At 37.9% G+C, this 19,645-nt stretch overlaps 1 protein-coding gene across 4 annotated transcripts in view; it reads right to left on the bottom strand.

Annotated features, from left to right (window-relative positions):
• Positions 1-19,645, bottom strand: part of TIPARP (TCDD inducible poly(ADP-ribose) polymerase) — a 68,584-nt gene that overhangs the window by 22,991 nt on the left and 25,948 nt on the right. For all 4 annotated transcript variants that reach the window (XM_006123471.4, XM_006123472.4, XM_006123473.4 and 1 more), the window contains exon 2: positions 16,998-17,986. In XM_006123471.4, the coding sequence (XP_006123533.1) occupies positions 16,998-17,926 (929 nt within the window). In that variant the 5' untranslated portion in view covers positions 17,927-17,986. The remainder of the gene's footprint in view (positions 1-16,997; positions 17,987-19,645) is intronic.

Below are 19,645 nucleotides of genomic sequence, written 5' to 3'. Positions count from 1 at the left end.
GTCTGCAAGGACAAATAAGAGTCCTTACTGAATACTGTAAGATAAAACAAAAACACCACAACCAACAACAAACAACCCAACAAAACAGGGGCTCTGCCGTAAACACTCTGCGCCAAATTCACTCTTTTTCTAACTCCACTGAAGTCAACTTGGAGTTACACCAAAGATGAATTTGGCCCGTTCCATTTCAGAGTTAGGTGATTCACAGTTGAACTTTCAATCTCACTGCAGCAGTATAATTGCATAATAAGAATGTCTTCATGTAGTAAAATCCAATTATTTCACATTTATACCTTGCTACATATAAAGTACATTTTGCCATGCCATTATCTAAAAGATGTTATGTTATAGCTGTGATTCTAAAAAAGATTTCTGTTGAGAAGGTAGTATAATGTGCAAAAAATCACTGGAATGATTAACAATTTGTTCACTACATGTGTGGCCAATATATGAAATAATTACAAATTGAATCTGGTTATGAAAAATAACAAAATCTTGAAAAGGAGGCCTCTTCTAATATCTTGTGTGTGTTCTTACAAGTATCTCCTCCTACCCAATAAATCTTGATACACTCATTAAATCTGACGATCCACAGCATATTTTATCAGTGAATAATGCACAAACACCTACACTGATTCAGAAATGTGCCCTCTTGTTTTAAGAGTATCCTATACTTTAGTTAAAAACAGCATGTACAAATCAAACACTGAATGCAATTGCATGTAAGACAATCAGCACTAGATGAAATAAATTACCAGTGTGAATCCGTTTAAACTGAATGTAGGTCTAAATAATACAAAAACTTTCAGGAGTGAAAAAAGCACCTTCCTCATATGCAATCATTTTGTTCCCTAACAGTAAGCTGTAAACTTCTTTATTTGAAAATAATGTGTGAAGATATAATTTCTGTTGGAAAGCCGTGCTATATTATCTGAAGTATTTGCAAGCAGCATTATAAATGTGAATTTGTGTGTTTGAAAGTTTCAGAAGATTTGTTTTTTGTTTATTTTTCTTTAAATAAATGCTTACTTTTGTATACTTTGACACAAAAATTCATCTTCGAATAAAATATCTAATTTTTAAAAGAACCGGGGTTGTTTTGTTTTTCCTTTTCACAATAGGATTGGTTTGGAATAAAACACGGACTCAGTTTCAATTCCTATGTGTTATATTTTTAAGCTAAAGCACAATTTTTATTTTCATAACATTCAGCTCTATTCACAAAACTGAAAAGAAATAAAAAAAGCATTTTAAAAATATTTGGTAAACTATTCAACAGCTCTATTTATATGTAAATATTTTCTTTGATGAATAAAGCTCTTTACTTGGTCATTATTGCTGATTTTACTAACGTAAGTATGAAGTGGACAAGGGTTTATAATAACCGTACATCAATGCAAATACTCCATAGCATAATCCAAAAATACAAAGAGCCATCTTTGCCACCACCCAAAATGTGTTTTCAAGGCCAGAGCTGTTCCTAAAATATTATGTATGTGATTAAGATCCTTGAAGGATCAAAGTCATAAAATGTTGAATGCTGCTAAAGGAATTTCACAGGCATTCAAACCATGGCTGGTTATGGATACGTGACTTTGATGTTTCAAACATAACTGCTAAAATACAGTATCTGACCTAACACCTTGTAGCTCAATTGAAAGGGTGAGAAATAAAGTACCATGAAATACTGATGAGTTGTATAAAATAAAATGTTATTAATTTTAGGGGAATGTACTGAACTGTGTGTTTAATAGTATCTAAATTATAGCAACTTAGACTTACTGGGTCAACTTTCCAAAACTCAGCTCTACATGAATGCACAAATAATTTAACACCACCGGCAAATGGAAACTTGGAGGGATTTTTTTTTTTTTATAACTTTTCTTCTAATAGTTCTTCAGCCATAGCAAAAGGTCAATTTATTCTTCTCCACAATAAGTATGAGGTTTACATGGTTAGACACTGATCCAATAAATGGACATGCAATTACTTTTTCCCTTATATCTGTAATTATGGAAAGTCTATTCACAGCTGAGTTTGCAACTGACTTTATTATGTGCTATGTTTAGCCTCCTTATATATCTGGTTAGCAAAAATAGCTTGGCCTGAAAATTGCTGTTGATTTTGAAGACTAAAGAGAACTCTTCTGAAAAGCTTTAATTCAATTAGTCAAATTACTTCTAAGTTTCAGATATTTTTCAATAACTATCTGAAATAGGCTGATTTTTACTGATGTCTAATGTTTCTTGTATCTTTGTAGCTCAAGGATTCCCAGCCTATTCCGTATCAGTTTCCCCTCCCATTTAGCAATAGGACAGCACCTTAACACTTGTTGAAAATCCCCAGGTTAAGATCCCATGTATGCAGCTCAAATACAGCTTATTCCAACCTCTTCAAAAACATTCTTCTAGATGGATAAAATAAGTTGTAATTAAGAAAATTTAGTAATGACCACTGTATCTATCTGTAGTGGTTACAATGTGTGTCTGAAAATGTTGTCCTCTGGTGGCTAGTTGCACCTTAGCTAGAACATAAGAGTCCTATTTGCTCCTATGGCATACAGGGGCTTCCCTTAGGACAAGCAGTATAAGCTTATAGTTCCGAAGCTAAGAGATCAAGATTTTTGAGCTGATTGTGGGGTACATGCAGTCACTGTTGGGTTTTTTGGTAACATGAATGGAACCGAATTTTTTAATGTATTTTGATTTATTTTTTTGCATAAAGAAAATTGGTCAAGCCTTTTTGAGTGATAGATAATTAAAACATTGCCATGAATATTGGAAGCTACTATTCATCTCCCTCAGAATTTTGCAAAAGCAAAAAAAGTGAGTGATTTCTTCTAGGATACAGCATAGTCGATTTTTTACTAAACAGTTTGAAAGCCAAACCGTTTTTTAAATAATGGGTGCTTTAAAAAAGGGTGAAGTTTTCAAAACTGAGGGTTTTTTAGATGCTCACCTCCCAATAATTTTTGTGAGAGCTAGGGGCCCAGGTCACCCAGACATCTTTGAACATCTCAATCAAAGTGTTTGACTTTTTGAGGTCCCTCTATAGTCTGACTGTAAAACTTTAAAGCTAACATTTTTAAAATCTAGGAAGGAAAATGTTTAGAACAGATAAGGTATTATTTAACACAGGTCCGTTTACTGAAGTGCCTGTATGAGCCGTGGATGGCTTTGAATATTTACCTATATTTCTATAACACTAAAAATGCTTATGCTTTTTCAATTGTAATATTTGTTGGTATTCATGCATTGCAACCTTAACATATGTTCACAAAGTTATTTGTCCATCAGGGACTTTTTCCTAAGGGTGTCAAATGTTTAACATTATATAAGATCCACTCTTTTACGATCACGATTCACCATTTCTGATATAAATAAATTAACAACGTGACACTGCAGCAGGTAAGCATGGGGTAGATAAAATGAATAATGGACAAATGTTTGGCTTGGGAATTAAAACTCATCCTAGTGGGGAAGGGATAAAGTGGATACTCCCTCAAACCCTCTTTGAGCTTAACCCCAAAAGATTAACTCCATGAAATAGAATACCATTCATGGAGATAATGTAATATGAGGGAGGGTACTGCTGGCAAAGAGATCAAAGGACCATCTCAGTCAATGTTGGTCAAGTTATATTAGTCAATTTTTATCTGGAAATATCATTAGCAGGAGTCAGAAGAAAGGAAATGGTGGAGACCATAATTTGGTACAGGCTTGGGAGAGCAGGAAATACATTTGAACACTCCACTGCGTCAAGAGCTTCTTCCACTGCCTGTTTAGCTGTACAACATGTAACCTACAATAAAATAATCGTTTGCATTTCTATAGCACCTTCCAACTGAGACAGTTAATTGCAAATTGTGCCTCACAGCAACCCTATGAGGTAAGGCAGAATTTACCACACCCATCCAGACAAACTGAAATATGGAGAAGCTGTGACTTGTTCAAAATCTTTTAAGCACTCAGTTTTAGAGCTAGGAATTACTCTTGTGGGAATTATATGCCCCAAAATTAAAATTCTGTTCAAAATATCTTAAAACTCTGCGTATTTTATATGCAAAAACACCCTATATAAGCACAAGTTTCAATTATTTTGGTAATTTATTTTAAAATGCCTATCAGCGATTATATCTGTAGCAATATAGAAGAAAATAGAAGTAGAATGTTAGGAAACCGCTATGACAACCTAGCTCCTATTTCTCTATTCCATCGCCCCCAGAGCCCAGCAGGGAGACCAGGCACTCACACCCTTTCCTTTTAAAACTTAGCCACAGAGCACCCCTAGCTTAAACACCCTCATTCCCTCCCCCTGGACCTCAGCTATGCCTCCCCTGATGCACACATGCCCTAACCCCAAGAGTGACTGCTGCTGAAAAACATGGGGAGCACTGGCCACATAACCACCCCCAGTAGGACTCCTCACCACGTCTAGCCCCGGGGTGGGCTGGGAAAAGGCCTGCCTCATACACTGTCCCTTCAGCACCTCTTTTCCCCAAGACTCATCTCCCAAGTGATGTGGCCTGGGGGACTAGAGGGGACTGGATGCTGGCAGCAGTGGTCGGGTCCCACACACTGACAGCAGAAAGTGGACAACCTGGCCCCAACACTCTCTGCTCACTTGCCCACATGGCTTTGTTTCCAGCCAGTGAGAGTGAGAAATGATCCGGACTATGGATGTTACATATCGTGTAACTGAATAATTGTGTAACTGCATCCAAATTTTAGCAGTTACATGATTATTCAATAGTCCCAGGTGGGGCTGGCATGCTGTGCGCTCCCGGACCCACTTTTGGGGAGCCCCCTGCCACCCAGCACTGCTGCCTCTATATCAAAGGCAGCAACATGGGGTGGCAGGTGGAAGCCAGTCTGCAAGAATCCCACCTTACACCCCGCACAGCTACCTCTGATACAGAGGCAGCAGCAGCCCTTGTCCACAGGGGACCCGAGTTCCCTGCAGACAGAGGCTGCACCTGCATTCCACAGAGCAACTTCTGTACACATTGCTCTACTTCCCCCTGCTACTGCTGCTGGTGAGTGCAGGGAGCCTGACTGTTGGTGCAGGAACCAGGCTGCCCCGCTAGTCTCCCAGACTTCCCAAAGGCTGTGGTCCTGCCGGTAGTTGGACCCCTGCCCTCCCACCTGTAATTTTTTTTGGGGGTAGGGGGGCATGTTCTCCCTCCCCCCCATCGTTCCTGCCTAACCCCCAGAGCCCAGGGATCCAGGGGGAGAAATAACCTGATGCTGAGTCCTGGGCTTTTTGCAGATTCCTGCATGCTTCCTTCCCTTCAGGGCATGCCAAGAACTGCAGCTGCCAATAAATTTCCAGCTTTCTCCCCTTCCACCCAGCAGTGTTTTCTACTTGTTAGCTGTGCTCTGTTGATCCAACAGGGCCTAGTGGCAGCCAGCAGCTCTACAGACCATTTTTAAGAGGGAAAAGGAAATTCTGTACAAAAATATTAATTTCTGTGCAAATTCTGTATGCATAGTAATGCAGAATTCCCCAAGGAATATAGTAGTATAAACTGTCCTGTACTTTAACTAGATCATGCTTCTTTATAAAACTGAATTATTTATAGCGATCTAGTTATTTTATTTACATGATGAGAATATTCTGTCCTCTCTTCAGTGAGCACGTCTTAAGATCATTATATATATATATATATATATATATATATATATATTGCATACACATAGGAGAGGCCAAATTCTGTACTCATTCAGATTGTAAGACTCCATTGACTTCAATGAAGTTGTTCTAATCTCATGCAATGCAGAATAGAATACGAATAAATGTTCTTCTGCACCCGATCCATAGAGAATGGCAATGAAGCCATCTGAAATCTATCTTGTATCTTTTTCAAAGTTACTTATGAACCTACTAACAGCAAATTAAAATCACATGTTGCTCTCTTCAAGGAACATGGTACTCTAATTCTCCTGATAAACTTAAGTTTAATGAAGGAATGATCTACAGACTATCATTGCAACCAGGCAATCAATATATAAACCTGCGCAAACAGAGGTTTAGGAGAATTTTTTTTTTTAAATCAGCAGTACCGTGAAAAAGTATGTGGGTTTTAAACTCTGCTCCTAAGTTCAAATACATGTCATGAAACTTACCACATATTAGACAACGGGGGGGGGGGGGGGGGGGGGGAGAGAAAGGTGCACTGATCAACAAAGGTCTGTACAGGAAATGAAACTCAGTTCCCATCAGACCAGCTGTGATATGAAGCAAGATTAAGAGCTCAACACTATCTGAAAGAATGTAACTGTTGATTTCCGCTCTGTGACTAAACCCCACTCATCTCTGAAATAGCAAAAGTATATACGTTATTCAAAAGAACAGACCAACTGGGGTCTCCAAATAGATAGGAAGTCCTTTTGTGCTAAAATCTGCAAGCTTGGTTAAATCAAATTCACTCACATGTAAGTCATACGAATACTGGTTAGGAATTCACACCTCCTGGGTAGCTTTGCCAATTTTCTAAGTGAGTGGTATTTTCTCTAATAGCAAATAGTTGTGCAAAGTAATAAGGTGAAATCCAGTCCTGGGGAGATGGAGAGCACAAAGCTTATACTGCTTAAACTGCAATGTAGGAGGCTGAATTTCACCAAAAGTAAATGATTTTAGTGGGTTTTTCTAAGTGAGGTTACCAGTAGTTTTAAACATCACAGCCTTAGATACTGCATGACATGGGTCCAACTCTGCTCCTACTAAAATCAATATGGGCTCATATACCAAAAGAGAGTCATGCTCTGTAAGTACTTGATTCAAAATATATTGAAGTCAATGGGAGTCTTTCCAATTACTTCTGTAGGCTTTGAAGCCTTAGATGGGAAGTAGAGTAAGTTTTGCTATTCAAGAGATCAGGACAAAACCTCATGAATTGTCATGCCAAATTAACATAAAGGGAAAAATTCAAATCTGGTGTAAACGAACTTAACTCCAAAAATTCATCCGAGATGTACCTATTAATACCAGGCCTTGATTTGGAAAAAGGAGAGGAAGGGACTGAATGAGATATTTCAAGTCTTTAATTTTGTGATATTTTCATGATCTGCCAATATTTTTTTTTCTAAATTAAAGGCCAATTTTCAAACCTGAGTGCCCAAAGTTGGGCTTCTAAATACATACCTAACAGGTACTGCATGATTTTCAATGGCACTGAGCACCGTTCTCTCTGAGGGACTGATTACTCACCTGCGAAGCTGCGCTACTGCACAATTCAGTGGGAACACTGGTGCTGAGTGTCTGCAAGTAGGCGCTTAGCTCTTCCAAAATATCAAGCCTCTTTTACTGAAATATTTGTATATTATCACAGCTCAAAGAATCTACCCAAAAGATGAAAATCCAAAAGTGAGTAATTAAAACACTCACAAGAAGTAACAGTTAAACATTATTATTCCCATTATTCTGCAAATGGGGATGCTACACAGAGAAGTTATGGGACTTGTCTCTGCCACTGAAATCCTGTGTGATCGTAGTCAAGAACAAATCGTGTAAATCCTAACTCTTAAATCCTCTGGTCTGACTTGAAGAACCATTCCCACCTTTGAAAAGCAAAAGCCTTTTTAGGTATTTCCCATCCCCAAATAAAGCCTAAAAAATGCATTGCAACACACTGTCTCATTTAACAAAATGTTGTGAAATACCAAGCCAATTAGTTTCAATGAGACTTCAAGAAAGGAATTTTTCTCATGATTTTCATAAAGCATGTGATTGGGTTTTGAGTGCTTCCTATCAGAAGAATGAGCAGCATCCTCCCAGCTGCAACATCTTGCAAGAAAGCAACTGCTAACTCTAAAAGCGGCAAACATGAAGTTCACTCATGATCTTATCTTTATTTCAACATTCTTAAACTAAAAAATGAAAGCAGGCAGGTGACAAGCAGGGCAGGAAATTATCTGGTATTTTGCTTAATCTGTCCTCTCACCACGTCACATAGCTCTTCTCAAATCTGACTGTAAGCCTTGCAGATCATATACAGTAAACATGTCACAGCAAGCAACATTCATCCCAAATTAATTCCTTCATCAATGATGCAAAACTTTTTCTGACTGAAAATCAACAATACTATTTTCCTCAAAATTTGCAAATATTCATAAACTGAGAAGTTAAAAAAATATTTCACAGATTGCGGAAGTGGAGAAGTAAAAGACCAATGTTTTTTGTTGCACTGCTGTAAATCTAGAATAATTATAATGGTCTTGGCTCCAGACTTACACATGTGTAATTCAGATGAGACTCTAGATCCTAACAAATACACTACTGATGTCAGACTTATGCAAATCATCCAGACATTACTGGATGTATTGGTTTTCAGAGTGCAAGTCCCAGTTGTCCCTTCTACTTACATTACAAGATTTATACTGAAATCCTCAGCTGGTGTAAATCAGAATAGCTCCTCTGACATCAGTGACAGTATTCTGATTTACATGAGCCAAGGATATGGGTTGTAAAGATTATGGGCCAGATTCACTGGAATTTTCAGTTTGTTTTGTACCCCTTTGGTGATGCAAACCAGCCAGAAACCAAGAGAAACTGACGGTAGGCTGGTTTCATTGCTGCTTTGTATCAACAGAATGGGATAAAAGCAGGCCAAATGAACCAAGGAATCTGGTCCAATATAGGATTTTTAAGTACTTGTAGTTCCTCAGATGAAAAAGCGCTCAATAAGTGCAAAGTTCTGTCACTAACAAACAGTAATGTGGGCCAGTTTTTAAAAGGTTACTGCAACAGGTGCACTTTCAGGAATGCACACCTACCTGTTGAACACACAAAACCTCACATGTGCACAAGAAGTGTAAACACACATGCAAGAATTCTTCACCATTCAAAGATTATGAACTTTTATGTAAACCTGTTTTATTAACCTTTGACATTATGAAAACAATGGGTCTGATTCTGCTTTCACATAGAACATAAGAATGGCCACACTGGATTGGACCAAAGGTTTATCTAGCCCAGTATTCTGTCTGCCAACAATGGCCAATTCCAGGTGTTCCAGAGAGAATGAACAGAACAGGTAATCATCAAGCAGTCCACCCCCTGTCACCCATTCCTAGCTTCTGGCACACAAAGGCTAGGGACACCATCCCTGCCTATCCTGGCTAATAACCATTGATGGACCTATCCTCCATTAAGTTTATCTGCTTCTTTATTTAATCCCATTATAATCTTGGGCTTCACAACATCCTCTGGCAAGGAGTTCCTCAGATTGATTGTGCATTATATGAAAAAAAATACTTCCTTTTGTTTGTTTTAAACCTGCTGCCTACTTCATTTGGTGACTTGTTCCTGTGTTATAAGGTACCAAGCAGGAATAACTCCACTAAGTCAATGAAGTTATACTTAACTGAAAGCAGAATCTGGCCCTGAATGTCTAGTCACCTCAAAGAAATGCAGTTTATTACAGTATTATCTTCCCTACCCCCAAATATAGCAGTGTATTCATTGGACCACTTCTGAATGATTGTCTTCTGCCAAATAATAGGGCATCTTATCCCCACATTTTTGGTCTGGTGTTTGATCCATTTCTTGTGATGACTATGCTTAGATTTATCATCATTGGTCAAATGGGGTGTTCCCAGTAAACAGATAGTATATAGCAGTTAAGTACAATCAAGGAGACAAATTTTCTCTTACTTGCTGTTTGGAAATAAGTAAACAGAGACCTTCCTTAATACCCTATTTGCCTGACTTTTCATACCGTAGCAACAGTAACTATATGCGTTGACAAAATAAGCAAAACAATCAGCCTGAGAACTATGACCTGTTCATTTGGAAACAAAATTCTGCCTACCAAGGCACTGATACAATCCTATTGACTTTGATAAGACTGCATCTTTGTATTTAAGGGGTTCATTTAGATCTAATGTATGTATGTTGCTATCATCTCAAAGTACTATCCAGCCTAATAAACCACCAGATTTTTTTCTTTGCATCTCCCAGGAATAGGCTAATGTAAACCAATTAACTTTTGACTGCTCAAATTCTCTACTGAAAGCTGATGAACCATAAAATTCAAACTCAGGCTTGTGTATCTGAACCAAATGAGGTCTATGAATCACTTTATAAAATGTCAAATAAGAATAGGGAAAATAATGAATAAATAAGCTTAACAACAGGGTCAGTGATTGTCAGATACTGGGAAGTATACTAGATGGGAAAGTGTATTTTCCCCTTGCAGTTTTACACAATTTTTATACATCTAACCTAGCAACAAAAATATCACATTAATTATTTTATAACCATATAGAATGATGGTCTCCTAGTTGGTACTATGGACTTTAACAAATCCATTGTAATTATGGATTAGTGAATGAAAGGGGAATGATCATTCCTAATCTCTATATTTTGCTGCCATTTTTTTGCTGCTCAAATAAAAATTAAATGGAGGCATTAAAAAGAAAGTCACAACAGCAATATAAAGTTTATAACATACAAGGTGTTTTCATTTCTCTGCTAATAAGCCGATGACAATTCAAATGCTGGTGATGTGGGGGACTTCCTTCAAGCAATGGCAACTGGTAATTCACTTCTAAGTTACCAGTATGAATCTAACACAGATCAGTAGAACCAACCCATTAGAATCTGAAAATTGTCTGATGCCTTATACAGCCTGAGGTTATGGTGTCCGTGCAAGGCGGCAGCCACAAGTAGTAGAAGTACAAATCCTCATTTGGGGGTGGACTTTCTGCTCACTGTTTGCAATATAAAAGGTGCCAATACAAGTAAACTACCACCAAAGCAGGTACTCATCTTGAAAGTCTCATCAGAATGACCAGGCAAGGGGAAAAAATAACTCACTGCTAAATATTAGAAATGGTTGGAAAAAATGGAATTTCCATTCCATAGGATATTCCAACCTTTTAAAACATTTATTTCAAAATTTCCCATGAAATAGAAATTCTGGGGAAAAAAGATCCAAGATCACTGAATTTTTTTGTTTCAATAACTTGCTTGAATTATTCTGTTTCAAATTATATATACACACATAATAAAAAATGCATTAAAATATAAAAATGGAAAACTAAATGAATCAACATTATAAAAATAAGAAATTCAAAATTATTCTGTCAAAAATATTGAAATTGATACAATTCCACAAAATATTCTGAATTCAATGAAAATTTAAAAAAGCACCCAAATGATTTAGGCCCTTTACGTCTCATTTTCAAAAGAGATTTAGGCAACTGGGCATCTGTCTCCTAAACTAAATACATGAATACTGAAATGAAATTACATTTATGACAAACAATACATTGTACCAGCTGCATTAGTATTTTATGGTTGACAATCAGTTACAAATAAACAACATTTCAGTAGTGGCCACCAACCCTAAGGGCCTCAGTTTTTTGGGTGGCAAACTTACCTTCTCAAGTTGAACACTCAATTGAGATTCTCAAAATCACAGGCCATTTTTGAAAATGTGATTGCAAGGACCTCATGTAAGTATATATCCTAACAGACTCTAAATGATTTCAATAAGTACGTCGTCTAAATTAAAGAGGATTTTAGGATCAAGGTTCCATCTAAATAAACTATTTTACTGAATTCTTTTCTGCTATTCCTCCTTAATGAACTGCACTGGTTAGCAATTACACAATATTGTGACGACTGGATTACCTATAAACAATTCTTCCAAGCAACCTCATTTAACATTTATAAATCTTTGCTTTTAGAAAGGATTGTTTTATTACCATAAGTACACAAGGAACAGACTGACCTAAACCAGAAGCCAGGTGACAGCTGCTTTCAAAATTCTAATCTGCTTATTGATACAAAAGGAGAAAGGGAATAAATGAGTGATTTCTGTTGAGTCCTATGACAGCTCTACATATATCTTACAAATTCTCCCAATTTTTATAGCTAGAAGCCAATTAGTTTGATTTCATACCTAAAAAGTAGTATAAGGAGGGGCAAATAAGAATCCATTGTACTGTATTATCATAAGGCACATTTTAAAAATCACTTCACACACTTCTTGCTTAGTCTCTCTCTTGTTTTCTTTCTAGCAAATAATTTTAAAAAATAAATTCAAATCTATTTAGCAATACACATTCAAGAAATATGAAGAAATAGCAAGGCATAGTAAATTTCAGCTGTTCTTTCATTGCTGGTATTATCAATAACAATGATCTCATACATTGTAACAGCTGTGCAGATGAGAGAGAACCTGTTTAATTTAACAATTCAAACAAATGGACTTCAGTCAGAAAACCCTGAGGGGATAAAAAGTCTTCTGTTTTCCTATAAGTGACTTTAGAACCACATTGAAACACCTTAATAATATTAAAGTAGTGTCAGAGGCATGTTAATCATAGTTTGTCCAGTTTTAGGGTGTTTCTTCCAGTCCTATGATGGAGGGTTGCCACATGAACAAATCAAAAGAACAATGATCTGTTCTTGACTCACAGTGACATGGAATGTGAGAAGAAAGAAGGGCACAATGGAATGGATGGCCAGAAATTCCACTGCATGCAAGAATGTCTCCTTTCCAAACAGAGGTGCTGGGATGTTCAGCCAAATGAGGGGTCTGACTGTCTGCATATTACATGGTGACTTTATGAAGATCAGAATGCAATAAGTAATGATAAATTTAGTTTTGAAAACCTGATTAATATAGTACCTTTGAACTTTTCCCATTTTCTGCAGAAACAGATGCATTGTATATACAGCACTGAAAAAGTCCTGCTAATTTCGCAGCCAAATATCCCTTACCGAAGAGTATCCTACACTATTATAGCCTGGGCACTCTTACACTGGAAAGTGGTACTAGGCACTGTTCTCTCAAATACTTAGTGTCAATCTGGAATTATCCTGGGAGTCTCCTTAGATATATGATGATGAAGACTAAGTGTTTGACTTTTTTGAATATGGGAAAGTTCATATCCCTGACTACCTTAAAGCTGTTGCTACTTGCCTCCAAACACACTGAAGATTTAAGAAAACAAAACAGTGTGATCTCATTTATGATGAATTTATATTTTCAGTCAGAGGCCAAATTGCAGTAACTATAGATTTGAGGCATCCTTTCTACAAACAACTAATTAAACAAGGTTCACTACATTTCCTACTTTAAGATTACATTTCCTTTGGTAAAATTCAACAAATGAATGTGTATTTAGATGTGTAATGTAACAGATAATACAGATGAGGAAAAAGACCCCTCTAAATATAAACCAAAATAATATATTTTTAATTTAGATTTTAATCCCTAATTGAGCCAGTAGTCCAGAACTATGAACATTTTTGAAGCTCTACACAATGAAAATATGATGGCTACAAAGTGTAATAATAAGTACCTGTGCCATGTAAACTATGTACAAAACAAGGGGAAAATAAACTACCACCTGCTGGTTACTAGAGAGGCCAGTTTCTGCTTCTCCTTTCTTGGACGTGCAAACTGCTGAACAGACATTTCCTTGTTTTATGCAATCTGCATAGATAGGCCTGTAAAGCTAGTCTGACCACAAGAGATTAATAGCTTTAGCCAAATAATGTGGTAACCATGTGAACCATGAGCTGCTCTAGCTTGTTTGTGAGCCTCTCAGCAAGGTTCAACATGCCGCTATCTGCATCTTGTTGCCAGGAAACACAACATCGCTTTGGAATACAGGAAAAGTCAGGTTGCAGTGACCACAAGTGAACTCCAGGAAGACTCATAACTGACCCCAAACAGTTCATATCCAAAGGATTAGGAAGTTTCACTGACTAAGAAATACTGTTTGTCAGAGAGAGCTTCCTCCTACACTACAACCCCTAAAAAGTATTTTTCAGATTCATTATTCAAAACTAGAAGTACCAATGCTAAGTAAGTTCTGTGTCTGGGTCAGGGATCAGCAGCAACGTTGCCGCTCTTAGTCTGTCACTGTAATCCGCTGGTGGGCCCAGGACATTTTGTTTATGTTGAGCATTCAGAGGTACATCTCCTGCGTAGCTCTTAATGGCCGAGGCTTGTCATTCCTGGCCAATGGGAGCTGAGGGAAGTGGCAGCCAGTCTGTGCTGCTTCCTGCAGCTCCTATTGGCTGTGCTGCCGTTTTCCACAACTCCCTTTGGCTAAGAATAGTGAAGCACAGCCACTGGGAACTTTGGGAGAGTTATGCCTATAAATGCAGAATGTAAACAAAGTGTCTTGTGGCCTCCAGCGGATTACCCTGACAGACTGAGTCTCAAAGGTTGCCTCTGGTTTAGGATCATGCTGATAATTATCTTGTAAGGGTCATCGCTCAAGGAATGAAATAGTTGGATGTATAGCAATTGTTAGATCTTGATTCCACAATAACAATTAATATAAATCTTTTAACAGAAAGGATAAGGCTGTGGAAAATTGCTAGTATACATTAAGCCTTATTCTGTGACTTGATTTTGTAATATTGACAAAGGCCAAGCTCCCTCCAAGTCAATGGAGAGACTAAGATAAAGTTTATAGGATCAGCAACTTCGTGAGGAAGTTTAGCAACTAAAGAGTAGTAAATATATTCATAATCTCAATATGCTACCTCCTCTTTATCTTCCCCAAACCTAAAATGAACAATACCCACAAAGAGACTGCTGTTTAAAATTGATTCAATTCTGGATGTTACTTCAGCAACACAGTCTCTAGCTGGCTATAGAACACATTCAGAGTCGTTTTGGCCTTAGCATTCCTGGATGTTATAGTATTACACTGCTTCTCTCACCTTACTCACAGCAATAGAACATAATGTGTTCTACAATAATCCTGATACATTTCTGACTAGTTTAGACAAACTGCATGTACCAAGATACCAAAATATTCACCAGATTGGAACTATGCATCATACATGTAAAGTGAGGGCACTATCCTGCTAGTTTTACAATCTCAAAGATGAGAGGATTAAAGTGGCAGTTAAAGGGTATCTGATTTTTTAAATTATTCACTCCTGACAATGTAATTGCATTTTTTCCTACCTTGCTTAACATTTCAAAGCAGGTAATGAGCTACCTAGGTATTACCATTTTCCAAGGTATTCTCAGTAAAAGGGTGAGGAATCTTAGGTGCTATAACTGAGGAGGCTAGGATCAAAGAACCTAATCTAGTGCTCAATAAGGTCAATGGAAAGACTCACACTGACTTCAGTGGAATGGTTTGGACCTCTGGTGTCAAAAAGGCAAGTTCAGCTTTGTAACCAAAACTGAAACGTTTCTGACCCTGAAATATTAAGGAAGAAGAAATGCTACTCTTCAAAGTGTGTGTAGAGAAAACAAATTCAGAGAGAGGCAAATACTAGAAATTAAACTCAAGGTTTAGTCTGCGTATGTAGACAAAAGGGGTGTTCCGCACTCCTCAGAATAAGTGGCACTGCAAACTTCTCAGGCAGGGCAGAAAAGATAGTAATATGAAAATAAGAAAAGATCTGAGAAACTACAAAATGTAATATTTCCTTTAGTATATCTCCAACACTCTGAGCTTTGCATTATGATTTCTTTTAAAGGTCCTTCACTTGAGCCAAGAGAGGGAGATATTTAATCCAGCAGACTTACTTTTCAGTAGAAGGACTCAGGTAAGTGTAGTTTCATTTCTATATTACACAGTACTCCAATGGAGAGGCAAGAGTCTACACTTGAAACACTATGCAGCTGTTTCACAGTGTAGGCACTCCCTGCAGCAACAGGAGTGGTTCTCCCATCAACGCAGGTAATCCTGCAATACAGAAGTAAATGGGAATTTTGCCAATAGTTTTGGTGGGAGTAGAATCAAGCTGAAAGTGAGAACTGAATCTGAAAAATATTTATCCTCTTGTCATTGATTTTCAGGCAACAATACACTGTCTACAGAGGAAGCTATGACTTCAAATATGCAGTATGACATTCCTGTGTGAAATTGCTAAAGCTGGAGAATAGTGCTTTCAAAAGTTTTGAATAAGAACATTCACAGTCAAATAGCTAAGTTATCACCAAACATTCTTTGCTAGGTGAAATGTACACCATTCTTATATTGAATTGTTTAATTTGAAAATTTGTTTGGAACGTACTAATGAAAAATGTAGTTGGAATGTATGTGGTTAATCTGTATTCACATTAACTGAGCATTATAAGTGATTCAGGCAGGACTGACAACAGTACTTTCAGTCTTTCTATTGTCCTCTTTAAAAAGCCAGAAATGAGTAGTTCCTAATGCAGAGACAAGTCTTTGAATTCAGAAGTTGACCAGCCAGTGCTGAACAATAGGTGTCATACCAACAGTCGCTGCTGACCCTGTCAGTTCTAGAGAATATAAACTTTCATTTTTCAAAAGTTTCTCTGGCACAAAAACCCTGTAGATGATAATCCATGTGTGTCAGTCTTACTAAACTTGTAAACAGGCATACAATAATTTCAGATTTGGTCAGTGCCTATGGATTACAAAGGGAGTATTACCAATAACATCAATGGACAGCCCTACTGACTTCAATGGGCAATGGACCCTAGGAAAGGTATGAAATGACTCCGTTCGTGTAGGCTGTCCTGTTTCACTCAAGTCTGATAAGTACCACCTTGATCATTTTAGCAGAGGTTTTCAGATGTTCCAGCACTATGAACTGAGTTTGGAATTAGACAGATGTTGAACAAGTAGATCACCACCATTCTTTTTCTCCCAACCTAGAAGTCCCTTAAAAATATGCTGTTCCCAGGTATTGTTATTTATCACTAAGCTAAAAGGGAGAATGTGCTACATGCTGTAAAAGAAAAGACAATCCCTACCCTGTAAAGTTCACAGTTTACAAGTATGTTTTAAAGGGTTTGGTAGCGGTGTGTCTGCAGAAGAGTGGAATATTACAAGTATTGGAACTTTAACACTTACCCAACTAGCTCAGAACAGGGAGGCTGAAGGCAATATTACCATAAATGTCAATAAATACTGATATATTAAAAATATCTGAAAAAAATCTAGATGTATGGGAAAATAGCATTAAGTTTTATTTTCCTTAATTCCTTAACTGAGTGTACTTGGCTTTGCTAGTGAATGAATGCAATTACCTACCGGTACTTCACTTTGATCCTGTCATTGTCTGGATTGCAATAGAGTCTTTCCAGATGCTCCTGAGAGTCATTGGTTACACTTTGCCAGGTCTGAGTAGCAGTCCTCCTGATCTGCCAATGATAGGGCAAAACAGTATGATGTTTGGGGCAGTCACTGCCATAAATACAATTGCCCTGCAAAAACTCCACACAAATCTCTATCCCATCCTCCTGGTGGGTGTGATATTGCAGCTGGTTCAAGAGTTCAAACACAAGATCAAGTGAAGCTTCCTCACTTTTGTCCTGGAAGAGCCCTGCATTGAAATCATCATTTGGGTTCAAATTGTACTGCGTCATGCAGCTATTCTCCTGGAATAATCCAGATGTGTAGCTTTCCAGTATCTTATCTGGGCACACTGCAGCATCACTTTGGACTGAGTGACAAGGGTGATGCTGGAATGATTCATTTGTGGAATCCGCAGCAGTCCCAGGATTGGTTTCTGATGGGAAGCCTTGAACCCCAGATTGAATCTCCTGCTCAGCGTGACCAGGGGGAGGATGAGTCTCTGGCATTTGACCTTGCACATCTGGAGTTCCTGGCATCAGCACAGCCACATTACTGTCTGGCTGCGGACAGGGGGCACTGAGTTCCAGGGCCTTTTTCACAACGGGTTCACATACATTTCTATGACCTCCACTTTGGCCTCTGGGCACAAAGACTCCATCCAGGTTCCCTGCTCCCAGCAAACTGGTGAAGATTGGCCGCAAAGCCCTGAGAGTTTCTGCACCCAGCCTCTTCTGCACTTGCTGTTTCTTCTTGAAGCAAGGCTTTACTGGTGGGATCTTATCAGAGAGTCCTATCTGAGGAGGGAAGTCTTCTGAAGGAGGGCGCTTCATCCCCGGACACTGTGCCTGCTGCACAACACAGGCTGGCTCCAGTTCAGCATCCATCTAATAGACTCTGCTCTCTCCAAATCACTTTCAAACTCCCAGAGCCTCACAGGGGCCAACCTAGTGCAGAAGGGAAAACAAGACAGTTAATCTCTCTAATTGCTCATGGTTGACATGAACAAGATCACTCCTAGAGAGGATTTCAGGTCTACAACAGCAAACTCCTCCTCCTGTGTCTGTGGGTAGCCCCCAGGCACGCAAAGCATGAAACCGACTAAACTCAGACTAATTAATCCCAATCACACACTTGTAGTCTTCTCACACACAGAGTCTCCAAGATACACTCAGACATGCACACAGTCGCTGATGGACACAGGGAGAATAGGCCCTTCTTCCCAGACTGTTGTTTATTAGTAAATGGGGCTTTGGGTCATATTATAGAGAAGTATTACAGTTCCTTCTCTGTCTCACTCTCTCACAGACCCCTATTCTCACTCTATGCAGATAAATTTTCTTTCACACAGTCTCATATACCAACATACGTACACTTTTAAATATAGGGTTGAAATCCTGACCACATGAAAGTCAATGGGAAAGCTTCCATTACCTTCAATAGGAACCAGGATTTCACCTTTACTGCAAATACTTACCCACTGTTCCTCCTACCCACCCACAAGTCTCATAGATGCATAGACACTCCCATCTTATGTCTGGATACAGCCTCACACACCATACACTCTCTCACAATCTGACTCACATATACATCCTGCACTTGGTCACCCTTGTATGACACACCAACAAGCTCACTTGCCTAACAAGGAGCTGGCAAGCTAGAATTGCACTACTCAAAAAGGGCATCAAGGAGTGATTTAATTTCTCAGGAATAAGGGAAACATTTGTAACAAAAAAAAAAAAAAAAAAAAGTCAGTTATTTACCAGAAGGAAAAAACAAATGTTTCCAAAATACATAAATTACATTTCTAGTGGGTTGCTGGAAGACAAAATGCTGATTTCTTACCCAAGAGTTTTATATATGATTACATTTATTTAATTAAAAACTATCCAAACTCACCACATGTAGCCTAACATTTTACTGTTTAGTACATCAAAGATTATGATTAATTGGAAATATGCATTCAAGCAGAGTAACTGAGTGTTCTGAAGTAAAACCTGTGAAAACCCAGATATGATCTAATTATTTTTTCATGCGGAAGGTCTGATCTGCAAAAATGATCTAGTTTTGGTTGCATATTTGTTATAGTGAAGTATTTATTTATAAATATTTCACATGAAATAGTGCTATCAGAATGATCAGGAAAAGGAAAATAAAATTAGGCAAATGCTGTTGTGTTCCCTGATTTTAAGGTCTTAGGATTACTTTGAAAGGTGACTACCAGTCTGTCAACTAGAACACAAATTCAGCTAGAACACTTTTTACTCTCCCACAGTTCACTATTAATCAGTTGTCTATTTTGAACCTTAAAATAAAACCTTAAAACTTCAGATAATGTCAAAGGTCCATCTGATTTAGGGCTTAAACATTCAGAATATAAGAGGATACAGAGTTACAGAAGTTGTATTATTCCACACCCAACTCTAGCAGCCTGTATGGTATGTAAGAAGTTCAGGGAGCCTTATTGCTGTTGGGGAACAACTGAGGGACTTAAAACGTTTTCAGCTATGTCTTTAATAATGCTACTGCATTTCAATGCTGCTATTGCTCACTTGACTGCTTTATGCCTCTGTGCTATAGTTTTTAAACAACAGATTTGGTTTGTA

This window comes from Pelodiscus sinensis, chromosome 10 (assembly GCF_049634645.1).
Source record: "Pelodiscus sinensis isolate JC-2024 chromosome 10, ASM4963464v1, whole genome shotgun sequence".
NCBI lineage: Eukaryota > Metazoa > Chordata > Testudines > Trionychidae > Pelodiscus > Pelodiscus sinensis.
This window is presented reverse-complemented; position numbering and strand designations above follow the sequence as displayed.